Below are 17,130 nucleotides of genomic sequence, written 5' to 3' on the forward strand. Positions count from 1 at the left end.
AAGTGAAAATAGGGTATGTTCTCAGGCACATCAATGTTAGGTAGAGATACATAGCAGGATACAGACAACAATTTGTTTAAATTCTCTTTGTATATTCCTTTGTAAGTCTTTGCTTATTATACAGTGAATCAACAGTCTACTGTGCTGTTTCCAGAGGTGGCCCACTTGTTTGCCATTCCATATGCTCACTTGCTTTTTGATTTTGCCATGCCCACAAAAAGACCGCCTATATATAATCTCCTAGCCTCTTTGAGCATTAGCTAGTTCTCCGACCTATTTTGACCAATAGAATGAAGCAAGAGTGACACTGTTTAAGTTGAACTTAAGAGAAGTGCAGCTTCTGCCTACAACTGTAGGCATGCTCCTTGGAAAATGCAGGCTAGCGGCCATCCAGGCCCGGCACACAGGAGACACAGAAAAGGTGCTCTGTGACCACAACTATGGTCACAGCTGTGCAGAAATGAAGGCAAGAGCACAGCCTTTAGAACCTGAAAGACCAAGGTTGGAGTCTAATGTATACTTTAGTTACATATTGTGAACTTGAAGCACTTCACCTTTGATTGAGTCTCCTTAAAACACCCACTTAAGACTCTAGCCGTGCAAACTGCTGTGAGGGGAAAATGAGATGTAATGTAAAGTGACTAGACCAGAGTTTCTCAGGAGATATTTAGAATAACACATAGGCTTATGTAAGGTTTCCTTTTTCTTGTCCCTCCCCATGCAACCCCAAGTCTCACAGAAGACAGGTTAAGATAGGTAGCCCTGTGGTATGTCTCTCCTCCAGGGTACATGAGTTACCAGAGAACAAAGTTACCCTGGTAAGCAAGTGGTGGGTTATCTGACAAGTATTAGTACTCAAAGGTTTGGGTGGGCCAGATAAATCACAGGAAACATTGAGAACATGCTATGTCCATAAGAGAAAATATGGAGATTTTTTTCAGCCATATTCTTATTTTGTCTTAATATTTTTAACTTCCTCATCTGTGCAATAGATATCACACTTATGAGATGTATAGTAGAAGCAAATAATGGGAAAAAGACAAATGATAAAAAACTAGTGTGGGACTATTGACATTCAGCTGGGGAGGGAGAGGGAGTGCTTTTTTTTTTCCCCTCCCCTCTTTGGAGGGAAGAACATGGTAATGGTTCACAGGTGACTTGATGGTAGGAATTTTATGGGGACTACACCTGAGAGCAGAGGAGAAAGCAATATAAAAATGAATAAGGATGTAAAAAAATATGTAGAGAAATTTAAAAATAACGGATAGGTCTGGCAGCACTTGCTCTGAGAGCAGGTAGTTGTAACAGAGGCAATGCAGCTCCCACCCCCAAATGCTAATCAGGACTAATGTGGTATTCGAGACTAGGCCACTGAATTGTAAAAACATTTATTATTTGTAGGCTTTTTTTTCAACAACATTAAAAAAATGCAATAATAATCTAATAAAAAAGGACTTAACCTGCATTTTCAAAAGTATAAGCTGTTCTGGTGTATTTTAACCTAAAGTGAAATAATATGTATTTGGCTTTTCTAATTGTTTTTATTTTTTAATTTATTTTTATGTGGTTAAATACACATTTAACCATCTTTAAGTATACAGTATACAGGAAAGTGCAACTCAGTGCTTATTTTAAAATGGACTTTTTAAATACATATGTAACTGGTGATAGAAATAAAACAAATGGTTCCTCAAAAAATTAAAAATCTGGGACCTGCCTGGTGGCCTAGGGATTAAGTCTCAGCACTATCGCCTGAGTAGCTCCATCGCCAGGCAGGGCTTGATCCACACAGAGCAGCAGACCTCTCCTGGCTCATTTACTGCTCCCCTGAGCAGTGAATTACAGTAGATCCGTCTCTTCTGGTGAATCCTCTCATCCCTGCACCTCTGACCTACACCCCAGTTTTCTATGGGAAAAATAAATGTGTGTTTTTTTTTTAAAGATTTATTCATTTATGCATACAGAACTGGGGTACAGGCCAGAAGTGCAGGGGCGGTAAGAGGATTCATTAGAGACAGAGTGGGGAGCAGAACAGGCCAACTGACAAAATACACTGCTGAGGGGAGCAGCAGGCAGGTGAGGATAGGTCTGCAGCGCAATGTGGATCACCTCGAGGGTGGAAAGCGAACTCATGCTGAAGTGGCTTTTTTAGCTGTGCTTTAACCTGCTGCGCACCAGGAAGGGCACAAATAAATAAATGTTTTTTTGAAAAAATGTTTAAAAAATGTTAAAAATCTAACTAGCACATTACCCAACAAATCCTATTTCTGGGTATTTATCTGCAAATACAAAAACAGTAATTTGAAAAGATATTTATTTATTTATTTTTAATATATAAAATATTATAATTTTATAATATTTATATATATTCACATTTAAAATATATATTCATTTTTTAAGAAGAATTTGTATTAATTCCCATGTTAGTGCCAGAGAAATGGCTGCGACTGGTGCTGGCCGCGCCATCAGAGTCCTCTCCACACTCCCAGTGCTGTGACATGGCTGCAGTTCAGGGCCCTGTGCTTCTCTTGGCTCCTGATTAGATTCTAAGCTTAATTCTGCAGGATTTCTATCAATTGTGTAAGACACCAGAGTTAGTTTTTCCTCACCCCAGAATTATCAACATGCTACTCTTTTCCTCTTCTCTGCTACCCGGAGGGAAGAGCACATCTGATTCTTTGAGTTTTCCCCATTAACATTTGCACCACGATTTCATGTCCAGAGCTAGCTAACTTTTCCCTTATCTTTCTTTCTTTTCTAGTCTAGTCTGGTATTTCATATATTTTTTTAAAAAGATTTACTTATTTATGCATACAGAACTGGGGTACAGGCCGGAGGTGGAGGGGTGGTGAGATAGACTTCACCAGAGGCACAGCAGGGAGCAGAACAGGCTGATCAACCAAGCACACTGCTGAGAGGAGCAGTGGGTGGGTCAAGAGAGGTCTGTCACACCATGTGGGTCACCTCCTGGGTGGGGATCAAACTCATGCTGAAGTGGCCAGGAAGGGCCATATTTCATATATTTTTAAATTAATTAATCTTTTTAAAAAATTTATTTATTCATACAGAATTGGGGCACAGACCAGAGATGCGGAGGGTGAGAGGATTCACCAGACATAGAGCAGGGAGCAGAACAGGCAGATCGACGTAGTACACTGCTGAGGGGAGCAGCGGGCGAGTCAGGAGAGGTCTGCCTTGCCATGTGGATCTCCTCCGGGGCAGGCAGGAATCGAAATTATGCGTAAGTGACTTTAACTTCTTAGTGCTGTGCTTTAACCCACTGCGCCACCAGGGAGGGCCAATTAATCTTTTTAATTTATATTTTTTACCTCATTGTGTAGTCCCCGTAAAATACCCACACCAGTCTACTCATGAACCATCACCAAAGCTCCATGTACTTACTCTTCTCCCCCCTGTTTTAATCCCTTTTCCTCCCCTTTCCTCACAGAATGTCTTTGATTTATGGCCGCTTGCTAATTTTGTTGTTTATTTTTTAATTATTACTGTTTTTTTCCTTATGCCTTTTTTTTGTTCCCCTAGATTCCTCCTGTAAGTGAAACCATTCGATATTTTTCTTTTTCTTTCTGGCTTATTTCGCTGAGCATGAGCCTTTCTAGTTCCATCCATGTTGCTGAAATGGCATGAGTTTATCATCTTTTTGATTGCTGAATAGTATCCCACGGTATATATATATACAACATCTTCCTGATTCAGTCATTTATTTTTGGTATCCTTATGTTGAATGCAACACTACAGCAATAAAATATGGAAAAACCCAAGTGCTTAATGATGAATGAACAGACAATGAAGATGTAATATATGTTACATACATATATATATATGTATATATAAACTATATGTGTACACACATAAATACACATACACAGAATGGTACTAAGTCAAAATGCGGTGCTTTAACTCGTTGAGCCACCAGGGAGAGCCCTGAATACTATTAAGTCATAAATAAGAAATCTTCCCATTTGCAACATGGATAGACACTGACTAAATAAGTCAGAAGGAGAAATCCAAGAATTATGTCATATTACTTATCTGTGGAATATAAGGGAAAAAAGGCAAATGAACAAAATTTAAACAAGCTCTTAACTTCTGAGAACAGAGCAGCAGTAGCCAGAGGGGAAGTGGTAGGAGCGTGGGGCTGTGGTGAGGGTATGCTGTCGGTCGGTGGCGGTAGGTGACTGGAGGGTTGGTCGTGTGTGCGGTGTTAACAGATGCAGCTGCTGAGATGACAGCTGTAAACCTGAAGCCTCTACAGGCTGCACACTAACATTAGCACAATTAAAGAATAAAATAAAAAATCTTCTGGTTTGAGTCCAGCAAATACAACTATGACTCTTTAAATGATATGATGCTTGTAATAATCACAACATATTCAATTGTATGTTATCTGCTAAAGTTTGTCACTATTTTTCCGTGGCTTACTTTTGAAAAGAAACAACGGAAGAAGAAATGAATTTATGCTGCATAGCAAAGTTCTTTAGGAAAGAGACAATCCGAAGACCACAAAGGATTTCTTAAGTTCTAAATGACTCTTATATAAAAATGTTCATTATATAAATGCTGAAGGGGAGGGACCCACTACAGGAAGTTAGAGAAATCATCTCAAAGTCACATTTTCTTTTGTCATTACGAATACTAATGCTGATTATAAAGCTAAATCTGCCTCTGGGATTACATGGTTTTGTATTACAAATCTCATCATAAATGTCATAATATTTTCTGCAGTACATCAGTAAACAAACAAAATAAGCAGTAAAAATGAGGGTGAATTAATTAATTTGCCATTGTTTATATCAGAAAACACGGAAGGTTACATGGAAATAGGGATTACTCCTCAGTTGAGAGTAGCTAACTCTTTAAATAGAAAATATATTTTTTTCTAGTAATGAGAGACAATAAACACCCACATAACTAATAGTTTAATATGGCTGCTTTCAATACCTTAATACTATATTCAAAATTTTCATGCAATCATTTATGAAATCCCTTATCAAGTAAACAGACAGGAAAAGGTACTCCTCTGTTGTGTACCTATGGGATACTCCCAAGTTCACATGTTGGGCCTGACCCAGAAATATGTTTGAACTCACAATATAAGCCATAGAAAATGTGAACAGACCAACATTGCATTTGGTTTTGATTAAAATTACAGGTACAAGTTTTTTCATTTAGATATTAAAAACAATATTCTGAGTGCTTATACAACATTCCTTTTATAGCAAATGCTCATTAACAATAATCTCACATCACTGCAGAAGGTGCTTTATCACGCAATAGCGAGGTGCTATTTTTAAGTGATGTGGCACATTATTACATTACTTCAAGTGATTAAACAGTGAGGTTGAGGCACAAGCTGAAGCCTCACCTTTGACTATTTAACACACTTCAATTATCTGTAGCACCTCTGCAGATTTAACGCCCTTGCTGTCCCTTCGTGACAGCTCCAGGGTACCAATGGAAAGGGGCTCCTCTGCGTGTTACCTATTATCTACCTGCTTAGACGGACCACCTGCACCTTCACCCCAGTGAAAGCACTCATGCTGGATTTACTTATGGGCAATCTCCATTCCCATGGGCTTTCAAGGATAATCGACTGGGAATACCTAGTACTATATTTAAAGATCATTGCAAATTTCCCATAAAATGAAGATGTTGGCCAAATCTTCATTTTAGATATTTTAGATATGACGATTTGGCCAAATTGAAGATACTCTCAGACAGCATAACAATTAAGTTGCAAAGGCATGCTGGATTTCTTAATAAGGATGATGGGGCTGATAATCAGTGGTCTTATAAATAGTCTAAAATGTGTATGTGCATGTCTTCTTCACTTATATCTGTAACTTACAAAACCGATATGGTACATACCCACACATTTCATTTAATAGTATATTAATAGTATATTAATGCTTGCTCCCAGGGAGACACACTCAGTCTTCTGTTGTCTGAACCGTGATAGGCTTCAGCCATCTTATCACTGCTACTGGCAGAAATTATTTTCAGTCTATTTTTGTAACTTCAGTCTTTAAATTGGCAATCAGGGCAAATTTTGGATAGAAACTTATTACTTGCAATACAGGTATCTACTATTGCTTAATCTGTAATTAAAGTTTAAATGCAAACTATCATGAAATACCAGATTAGTATTTTCTAATGTATTTAAAAAAACGAACATGTCTCTGGGCAGATTAAATTATAAAAGCTATAAATTCTCAAGAAATGCTAGAAAAAAAATGAAGAATTCAGAAGATGTTATATCACTACCACATGGCAATCTAAATAATTTCCTTTTCTTAAATAGTTTAATGTAAGATTAAGTGGAAGTGACATATAAGGGCGTTTTACCTTGTGAATTATCAACAGGTTTTAATTGCTAAATGTCAAATTCTATCATGTTAAAGGTAATCCAAGTATTCTTTAAGTAAACTGGAGTAGTCCCAGCCCAAGGCAAACTAGCAGAGTTTGCAGTCAGGGAGCGGCCTCTGCCCCAGAGCCCCACCCATACTCAGCTCCAGGCAGACCAGAGGGCAAAGGCAAAACAGGATCTCCAACCACTGCTCTCTAAAACAGGGGTCTTCCAGATAGTCAGAAGTTGACTGAAAAAGTAAGTTTCCAGTCTGTATTCACTACTAGTCCTTCAAAGGTCTCAACAAACCAACAACAAATTACCTACATGCTTTAATGAAAACCTTCAGAAAAAGTAAGGGGAAATGTGACAGTCAATTCTGACAGTTTACTCATGTGTGAGCTTACTCATGTAGATGCCTGTGAATTATATCTGAAAATATAAAAATATACTTTTCAAAAACACAGAAAAAAATTAGATTCCTAAGTACCTGGTGAACCCAGATTGATAAAAGGGATTCTCTGCACTTGCTGGAAAGTCAACAAAAGTCAATAAATGTGATGTATCAGCAAATACAAAAAAGCAAACAAGTTGAAGTTCTCCTGAAAAGTATCTTGTTGTCATGAATTCTCTTTAGGATATTTCAATTTAATTTTAGGGAAATTATAATGGAGATATTTGATTCCAAGATTCCCAGTAGTTTTTCTTCAGAATGCTTGATTAGATAATAAGAGTCCTAACACACACAGAGCTCAAGGATAAAGTTTAGATGGAGACGTTTCCAGAAAGCAGAGGAGTGTTTGCATTCTCAGGTGATTATTGTTTGCTGACTTAAGAAATACAAGAAAGGAGGAACCTCAGTAACAGTGTAGGAGCTAACTGCCTAAGGAGGAGAATCCCACCAAGACTGTTGCTCTCCATCCCATTTAAATTAAATCTTTCCATCTTTAAACACATTTAATGAACCAATATTTAAATGAAACTTTTAAAGTTCACATCTTTAGCTTCTAGAAGGATAAAGGGATTACGTTGATTGTACTTTGAAAATAGCTGGAGAGCAAATCCAATCTGCATGAGAACTCTTTACATAATGAACAAATACTCTATATAAGAAAATCTTTAAGAACAAGATTTCCAGTTGGAGCCCCTCCCCACCCCAAGGGATAATAATCACTACACACATTCAGTCCCTATATCAGTGATATGTGCAATCAATTCCATGGCTATAATTTTATTTACTCACCCTCCTAATAGTATCTGTGGCTGGCTGGATTCATTTGTGATGCCAAAGACATCAGGAATTAAATCACCATTGAAGCTAGAGAGAAAACATTAAGCAGTCATTTTATTAAATTCCCACTTGTAATTCAGCTTTGAAAGAAAACAACCTTTGTAAGGTGTGATATACATTACAATGCTCACCACCTGTTGCAGTCAGTGAACTGTCAGTAGAAATGGCATGTGTCACTTCAAGTCAAAGTGTTTAACCTTTCTTACTGGGTGCTCTAAGTCTCGCTAAGTTGGTCACGGCAATGAAAAGAACACGTGTCTCCAAAAGTCCAGCTATCCCACAGGTGACAGGCTCTCTAATAACCCGACGGAGTGATGCTACAGAGCAGAGCCTATCACTGACCCACAGATGTCTGTGCGAGCAAGAGATAAACATCTGCTGTAAGGTTTAGGAGCTGTCTATGACCAGGTACGCCCCTGAGGCCTGAGCAGGCTGCACTTATTTCAGAGCCAATTTGTGAGGTGGGCTCAGGGGAAATAATCTTTAGAAGTAACCTCTTCTTATACACACATTTACACTGGCTATTGAATACTGTAGCAACAATGAAACAATATGTAATAGTAAAAGAATTGACTCTAAAAATTAATCCATGGAATTAGAGCTCAGACTTCTAGCGGCCACTGGCCTATTGATAAGACTGGCTTTAAGGACTGCACAAAGGCAGCACTGGAAAGAAGAATATGGTAGCGTACTGACTCTGTGGCCAAAATGACCTCTACTCATTACCAAGAAATCCATATTACAGAAATTTGGATTAAGTTTATCCTTGTACATTAGTCTGTTATGTGGTAATAAATTATAACACCAAGGAAAAGCTGTAAAAAAGAATAAAAGTGTCTCCTTCACATAGAAATCTTTCTAAATCTTTGGCGGGAACCCTACATCCTTCATATTGGCCAACCAAGCATTAATACCTTGGTCTCAAAACAGTAATCTTAATTCTTTGAGAAATGACATGACAAGCTTTAATATAGTTAAAAATAGGACTATTCAAACATTACCACAACCCTTCCTCTTTCCAAAATACTGAATTTTCCTCTATCATGGCAAATAAATACCATGTAGTTAAGAGGACAGGCCTCTGACACCTATAAAGGAAGAATGAATTTAATGTCAACTCTTATTAAAGTAGCTTCTTTTGTGAAAAATTTTACTTTCTTTTTGTAAGTATAACATAACCAAAGGGAAGCAAGCACATACTTACTCCATAATTAGTGGTTCATCTTGAAAAGTCCTATTGAGTATGGTCATATTATTAGGATCTATAAAGAAAGTAGACATTTTATACCATTGTTGATCATTACACTGAGGGAAACATTTTTAAAATTCTTTTCAAATTCATCTCTAATTTCAACTACTACTATAATGATACATCCTAAATTTAAGTCAGACACCAAGTTAATAAATAGGTAAAATATAGCAAAATGCTTCACTGAAGACCAGCACTTTCTTTTGTGGTTTCAATTTGAAAATCTCCTAAGTGGATCTTTTTTAAAGTTGGGACTAGAGAGGTTGATAGTGCTTTTCACATGTTCTCCTCTACATCCTCATCGACTGAATGAATTTGAAGGACTGAGATCACTGTCTATATTCCCAAATGCTAAAAGAAAACATAACTACATCCTTCTACCCCATCTTAAAAGACGAATCCCTGAGCAAGGATTAACTGGATTCTCAGGTAGCTGGCTTGCTAATATTTTTGGGCCTTCCTGTAAGGGGCAACTAGAAACCACACAACAGCATTCTCATCACACAACAGCCTTGCATCTGTGATCTGAAAAAAATGGAAGCTTTGTCTATCACCCACACTGTGAGTGTTGGAAGGCAGAGAAGTGAGATGAAGGCTATGCTTCTGCTATCTCTTAGATTCCGATCACTACATGTATAACTATCAAGTGGTGAGGTGCCAGAAAGGACGTCCATCATGCTGGTGCCAATCTTGGCAGGCAGTGCCACTCTAGTAAGTTATTACACACCTTATCATTTAAAAAAATTTTCTGTGTAGAAGAACCGGAGTGCAGGCCAGAGATGTGGGAATGGGTGGGGGTTGAGAGAATTCACCAGAGACAGTAGGGAGAAAAGCAGGTAGATTTATTGAAATATACTGCTAAAGGAACCGGTGGGTGAGACAGGAGAGGTCTGCTGCACCATGTGGGTCACTCCCTGGCCAGGACTCAACTCAGGCCACAGTGGTGGATAGTGCTGAGACCTAAACCCTAGGCCACGAGGGAGGTGCCTGACCACTTATGATAGTAAAAGGGCAGCAGCTTCTCTGAAAGCTTACTGGGGACTATTTCCAAAGGTTCAATTTAGAGTTTGTTCTTCTATAATCTCAGTATTCTCTAAGCTATAAAAACCCCTTACTACAAATGCCTCTCTTCCTTAATGGAGCAAGAGGGAATTTTATTCTCTGGAATTGACCTCAAATAAATTCTGAGTTGAAAGATAAAAATCAGAAACCGTGATTTTTAAGAGGTTTTTACAGATAATTACTGGCATTCAAGAACTGCATTTTCAAAATGGTTTTATAACAGTACTTTTGTTATATTTGCCAGGCTTATTTTTCTTTTAATATTCAATGAAAAATACTAAAAAAAACTCTTAAAACAAATTCACCTAATGTTTGATTCTGTCCCCAGAAGATAACAGCTCCCAGTTCACTGCTGGCGTGATTTTTGGGAAAATAAGTGAGAAGCACATCCATCTGTGAATCTCCATCATAATCTCCTGGGACCACACTTGTTATCAATGAACTGTGATTCCTAAAAGAAAAACATTTCAAGACATCGAGCTGCACCTTTATATATTTGTATCATACAAAAAGATTTTCTGTGCAAAATATAAGGTTTCACAGAACTGATTAATTTCATTTTCTCTCTTAACATCTTATCATCCTTCATGTGTTTAGATCTTCTTTGGTGTACAACAGAAGTCAGGATGAAGAGAGATAAATTTTAAGAAACAAAATAAATCTAAAATATAACAAGGGAAAAGTCATTTTTACATTTAAGCACATTTGGTTCTTTTGTCAAGGATGCAGAAATATTTGGATTATGTTTATAACAAAGAAAACTGTTTTAATCAACTGCCAAGCAGCAAGGAGTACTATTGTCATCAGCTAAAACATTTTACTCATAAAATATTTAATTTCGGATTCTAATGCTGACGCAAAATTTACAATGAAACTAAGCAATCATTTTATTTCCAAGACATCACAATGGCAAGCAAGTTTTCATAAAACCTTGCCAAAAAACAAAAAGCTACCAAAACATACTTCCCTAATTTTATATTCTTAGTAATAATTATAAAATTATATATCTTAACCATAGGAAATCAAAAAGTACTGTGTAGTTTTGGTGTAATGTCTAAGTGAACAAACCAAAAGTAGACCTTAAGTTCAATTTATATTTAATTTTACTTAGAGTAAATAGCAAAATAAGCTTGTTTCTAAGTAGATTATGGATAATCATTTTCTAAATGACATCAAAGACTCTAAATATATAGATACATAAATATTACTTAAAGTGAAAATGAGGAAAATCCTGAAAAGATTAAGCAAAGAAAAATAATAGTTTTTCTATAATGCATCAACTTATTACATCTCATTCAGATATTAAATTACCAAGTATTTAAAAGTTGTCTGATAATTTAAGTTCCATTACTTGACAAAAAAGGTTTTGTTATTCGCATTGAACATACAAGGAAGCTTGAGGCTTACTGTGAGTAAATTGCTTCCAGCATTAAACTGCTACTAAATGAAATAACTATAATTCAAACTCAGTATTGACCTGTAAAATTGATTTGCATTGAAAGAGAGGATTTTTGGTAATACCACTTTCCTCAAAGAATTCCAACAATACTTTAATCTTCCATGTAAAAAATATCTGTTCTTTAAAAAACAATATACTAATTGGACATCTATTTTGTAGTAACTGTACAAATATGTATACATGAATATGTATATATGTATATGCAAAAATGTATATATAGTGATACACAAGTATATGCGCGCACACACATATATAATACTAAATACTACACATATTTGTCCAAATACATTCACAATTGCCCACCCCCTCGTTGCTTCAGCAGCAATGCCAAAGGTCTGGTTTCAGGCGGGGCTTGTTTTATCGTTTGCTTCTGTTTTTATTTGTGGTGGGTGGATTATTGCAGTCTTAGAATATTTTTCTCTTGCTACCAACTGTCATATATAGCTTTCACTGGGTGATGGAGGATGAGTGTGAAGAGTAAAAAAACAGAAATAGAAAAAAAAAAACCATACAGAAAACCAACAACTACATTCATGATTTGGGGGCAAAATGTACTCTCAAATAGGAATCTATTACAAAGGGTTAGATGGTTTTACTCCTACAATCACCCAGATTATTGTAAAAATTACACATGCATTTATATCCTTTTTCACAGAACCCAATAAAATGATATGAGAATGGATCTGTTCTTTAAAAAGTGTAACTCTCAAACACACAGTGATCAGAAAGGAAAGCACAATTGAGGACACTAACTGGCTCAGAGGACAAGGAAACAGTAGAGAAAAGTGCTGGGGAGAAATGATCCAGAAGGAAAGTTTGTTGCACTGAAGAGCCTCAGAGGGGCTTTGAGTTTGGAGTCCTGGGAAGGAGTGAATGACATGAGAGAGGCACAAAGTTGGAAAGAGGTTTAACTGAAAGTCTGCCTGTGGTACATGGTTCCTTCTCTTCTTGCTCACAAGGCAGACAAACAAGCAAACAAACAAAAAACAAGCAAGCAGCTAATTTCTGGGAATTTTCAGGTATGAGAGACTTAAGTTATAGAAGACAATAAGGTTTTGCCCTTAGACTAAAAGTAGGGTCTAATGGAAAGTCTACGCAAGAGGGTAGTCAGACCCTTGCTCCCAGCTTTACCCCATTCCTAGGAAGCCAGGCAGGGGAGAACATACCCAGAGAGTTAGTAAACAAGTCCCACCATGCAGTCTTTAACTAGCTCCTTAACTATCTTACTTTTACATGTCAATAGATAAACTGTCCTTTTAAAGAAAACTAAGAATATTATAGAGAACCAAAATAAATAGAATAATTTATTATAGAACTAATAATAAATCTCAAAAGAACAGAGACAATAGAGGGAACAAAAGAAAACCTCAAAACTACACTTGAAGACATAAGAGAAGTATATGTCCATAAAAAACAAACAAGCCAACAAAACTAAAAACTAGCCTGTTAATAAAAGAACAAAAAGACAGCCTCTTTGAAATAATAATAAAAAAAAAACTAAAAAATATTAGAAGGACAGACCCAAGCAGTCCAATAAACAATTGACAGGAACTTCTAAACAGGAAAAAACTGCCAAAGAAGTATCCTGAGAACATTTCAAAATGTCTTCAAGAACAGAAATGACAAGTTTGAATGGGCCCACCTAGTGTCCAGCATATTAACTGAAAAATAATCTACACCAAGACACATTATCATGAAATTTCAGAGCAATAGCACTAAAGAAGGTACCCTAATACCTCCCAATGTCCAAAATAAGACAAGTCATATTTGAAGGACTAGAAGACAGAATAGTATTAGATGTTAAAATAGCTACTCATGAAGCAAGACAACTACAGGTGAACCAAATATTAACAAAGAACTAAGACAGATTTTGGATGTGGACAATTATAACACACATCCTTTCTCAGGAATTGCCCGAGGACATACTCCAGTGAAGGAAATGAAGAAGGGAAGAATATAATGGTAACAGGGCCCAGGAAATAAAGAAGGAACAAAGAGGAGCAGAGGTAAAGTCCACAAATGGTGACTCTGCAGCTGACCTAGAGAATGAATTCAGGTTGAGTGCAGACAGCTCCATGCTCCATGGGGAAACAGAAATGCACACCAGGTGAGTAGCAAAAATGAAAGGATTCCCTGAAAATAAATTAAGGGTGTGTGCCCCAAAACTATGTAATTTACTTTTTAAAAAGCACTAATTTACCCAAGGGAGAAACTATACAGAAACAAAATACTGTGTGCTTGTCTCTGAAGTCTATAGAATTGACAGGCAAAATGTAAACAATGTATTGATTCAGCTAAAAATATATATTTAGTTTATGGAGATACATTAAACATGTTAAATCCTTATCTAAGCTAATAAAAACAAAAATCCCAGAGACAAAGATAACTCAAGAAATTATAGGATAAAAAGTTATGTTAAACCATGTAAGTAAAAACCTGAAGAAACAGCTAAAAGTTTTCAAAGTGGCTATATAGGTGAGAGAAGGGAGTGAAAAATTTGCTTTCTATTTTGAAAAATATACTAAATAAGACAACAGTGTCTAAATTTTAAAAATATTTAAAACAACATATTAACCAAAGGGAAATAAACTGGGATTTTTCTTTTTAACTTTGTGAAATCCAAATACTTTACATCCCATAAGTTTCCTTAATGTTTAATCTTCCTAAAAAAACACTTGTGAGCAGTTCATTTCTTATATATATTTATCAGCTTCACTCCCTCCTTACATGTGCTGACATCCAGTATCCAGGAACACTTCTCAAGAGGGTTTAAGTTCCTGTTCATCCATTTTTAACTTTGCTCTCAGTGTTCTAACACAAAGCCAAAATTTAAAACATATGTGTGAGTATAAATTAAATATTGAGCACTTTTTCGCCCACATGAGGACTTAAAACTTTTTTTAAGCAGTTTCTTAAGTAGTCTCTGATTTTTTTCATACACCAAGTCCTGCATGGGATTAACAATAACTTAAAATAGTTATCATCTCCCCTTAAATCAGAACCTGTAAGGATTCTCCATTATTTTTTAAGGGGTTGAGTTCAAATTCTTCCTGATACTAATGAACATTCCTGTCACCTTCCTGGACTGTAACTCTCCAAAGAGCATACTTCCTTCACTCAGGCAAATCTTTCTGCCCACTCTTCACAACATGCTGTTTTTTATACCACATCTTGTTAGGACTGTGTCCCTAAACTGGAAATACTTCACTTAAATTTTATTTAAGGTAAAGCTCAAGTGCCATGATTTTCTAGATGTTGCCACTGTCAACCAGATAGAAGCAATCCTTGCTTCTTGCAGCTTCAAAACTGTGGGCTTACTAATGATGGGGTCACTGTGTCTTATACAATGCCAGTCATTTAAAAAACAAAACAAAACAAAACAAACCAACTGTTACTTCAACACTTAAAAACATCAGCTTGATTGGAATTCCTTCCAAAAAATCAATTTTAAAAACTCACCATCACCAGTCAACAAACAAAAATTAGACCAGAGGTCACTGACCTTTTCCCTCCTGTAAGCTACATACCTCCCACAAAATGAGACTGTGAGCAAGCTGCTCCCACAGCACACTGGGATAAGTGATCATCCCAATGTATTTGGAAAGCTTGTTAGATTGTAAGGGGTGAAGGGTGTTTATGCAGGAACAGACCAGCTCCAACTCAGATTTATAACACTGTTTTTAAAGTAAATAATTTTTTACTACTTTTCTTAATTACTTGCCACTTCCTGGCTAATGGGTTTGGGGCACAAGACCATATAGTCAAATAAATGATTTCAAAAATAATCCCACTTCATATCACATATCCTTTATAATAGCAATAACTAATGTTCTACAGAAACAAATACATTTATACTTACTTCAAAGACACCTTTACTTTGGGTTTAAAATAGGGCACGTTCTGGTCTGCCAAAAAGACGATTAAGTCATTTCCTAAAAAAGGTGAACATATGGAAATTAGAAAAATGTTTCCTACAAGACATCTGAAGAGTCTTTCTAGGCACTGTTCTCAAGAAGGTAACTTATATTTTACTCCATTTCATCTGCCCTCTTAAGGCTACCACTTATAATGGAATGGGACACCTAACAGTATATCACAAATTTAATGTTCAAAGAAGCGGAAACCCAGGAAGGATGTACACGGAAAAATGCAGCTGGTCAAGATAAAATGAAGCCAATAGCTTCTGTCAGGTGTCGGATCAGCTGAGTTAGAAAATCATGGAAAGAATCTAACTCACATGTCAAACCTTATCTTCCCCAAACTAAAAAATGCAGCGCCTTATAGGTTATTTCATCCCATAGCTTCACCATAGCAGAGACATAAGGACGCCTTCTGGAGGTATCTGCCTAGTAGCAAGGACATGGTCATGTAAGCAGAAAAAGCCAAATCCTCCAAGACCCTCTCTTGTGATTCCCATGGAATAATCTCACCCAGGTTATAAGAGTCATTCTCTGAGCTCAATGAGTGCTCACGGGGAGCCTTGGAATGAATTATGGACCAAACACAAGATAAAGTCCCTGTATGAGTTTGGATGAGCAGCTATAGGCATGGCGGTAGATGCCCTTCTTGGGATTCAAGAAATCATACAAACAGGAAAAATATCGATGGTTCACAAGCCTCTGGGATCCTGGCAAGAGTCCCATGGAACCTGGGCGGGATCCTGTCAGCCCAGCTTTCTAGAGAGCTTCCTTCCTCCATGGTCCTGACTCTAAACAGCACCTGGCTACTGGGCACTAGTGGGTACTGAAGAACACTAAGTTTCTCTATTGCTCACTGCCAGAATCAAGAGTTGCTGAAAAGTTTACTTCATGATGTTCGAGTGCAGAGCACTTTGACAACCATGTACTGGCAAAGCAAGCTCAGATGTGGAAGAATATGGTGGTGACAAAAGTGAGGAAAAGTCAGAAGTCAGTCGAGTCTGCTTAGCAGAGAGAAGAACCTGCAGTTCGAGAATCGTTTCCTAAGGAGACACTGGGTCTATCAGTGGTTCCATTTGGGGAGTGTTTAGAGCCTGGGGAGGGCACAGTAGCTTCCCAGAAAGCTGGGACCTCCACACAGGGGAGTGGGGAGGAGTTGAATTAGGTAAATGAGAATGCAGGGAGATGAAACTGTCAAGAGGCACCTTTTCCAGTTCAAAGGGGGAGCACGTCTGGAGGAAGTAAAGCTGAGTGGAAGGGAGGGGAGGGCTTTGGGAGAGAAGGTGGAGGCAAGCCACAGAGACTCCTGGGGATCAGGAAGGACTTTGCAGGCAGGTTATTCCAGGGGTGCGTGGGTGAGGACCGCGGCTTCGAAGGTGGGGGGCAAAAAGACTAATAAACACTGGGTGTTTCCAGGGCTTGGGGGTTAAAGTGAGGTGATCTCAGTGGGGTGGTCAGGCCAGGATGTGGGACCGGAAAAGATGGAGAACGGCAGCAAGCTGTCAAGGATGCTGGAGATCAGGGCGAGAGACGGGCCAGGGAGAAGGACCGGGAAGGGCGGGCGCACGGTCCGCCCGGCCAAGGGTGTGGGGACGCCGGGGGGGTGGGGGGGTGGCACAGGGACAGCGGACAGAGGGAGGGCCGGGCCAGCACTGACTTTCCCGCAGCACGAAGAGGTCCGTCTGCTTGTCGGAGTTGAGGTCCCCGAAGGCCGCCAGAGTGCCCCAGGCCTCGGCCGCAAAGAGCTCGGCCGTGACGTTGTGCAGCGCCCGCGCCGGGGCCGGCCCG

The 17,130-nt window shown here is 38.0% G+C and overlaps 1 protein-coding gene across 1 annotated transcript in view; it reads right to left on the minus strand.

The window, feature by feature from the left end:
* Positions 1-17,124, minus strand: part of ITFG1 (integrin alpha FG-GAP repeat containing 1) — a 216,559-nt gene extending 199,435 nt beyond the window's left edge. The window contains exons 1-5 of the mRNA XM_004690317.2: positions 17,000-17,124; positions 15,285-15,357; positions 10,272-10,417; positions 8,860-8,917; positions 7,608-7,682 (exon numbers count right to left, since the gene is read on the minus strand). Coding sequence (XP_004690374.1) covers positions 7,608-7,682; positions 8,860-8,917; positions 10,272-10,359 — 221 coding nt within the window. The 5' untranslated portion in view covers positions 10,360-10,417; positions 15,285-15,357; positions 17,000-17,124. The remainder of the gene's footprint in view (positions 1-7,607; positions 7,683-8,859; positions 8,918-10,271; positions 10,418-15,284; positions 15,358-16,999) is intronic.
* Between the last annotated feature and the right edge of the window lie 6 nt (positions 17,125-17,130).

The sequence above is a fragment of the Condylura cristata genome, unplaced genomic scaffold (genome assembly GCF_000260355.1).
Source record: "Condylura cristata isolate star-nosed mole 26May11 unplaced genomic scaffold, ConCri1.0 scaffold00028, whole genome shotgun sequence".
NCBI classification, from domain to species: Eukaryota; Metazoa; Chordata; class Mammalia; order Eulipotyphla; family Talpidae; genus Condylura; species Condylura cristata.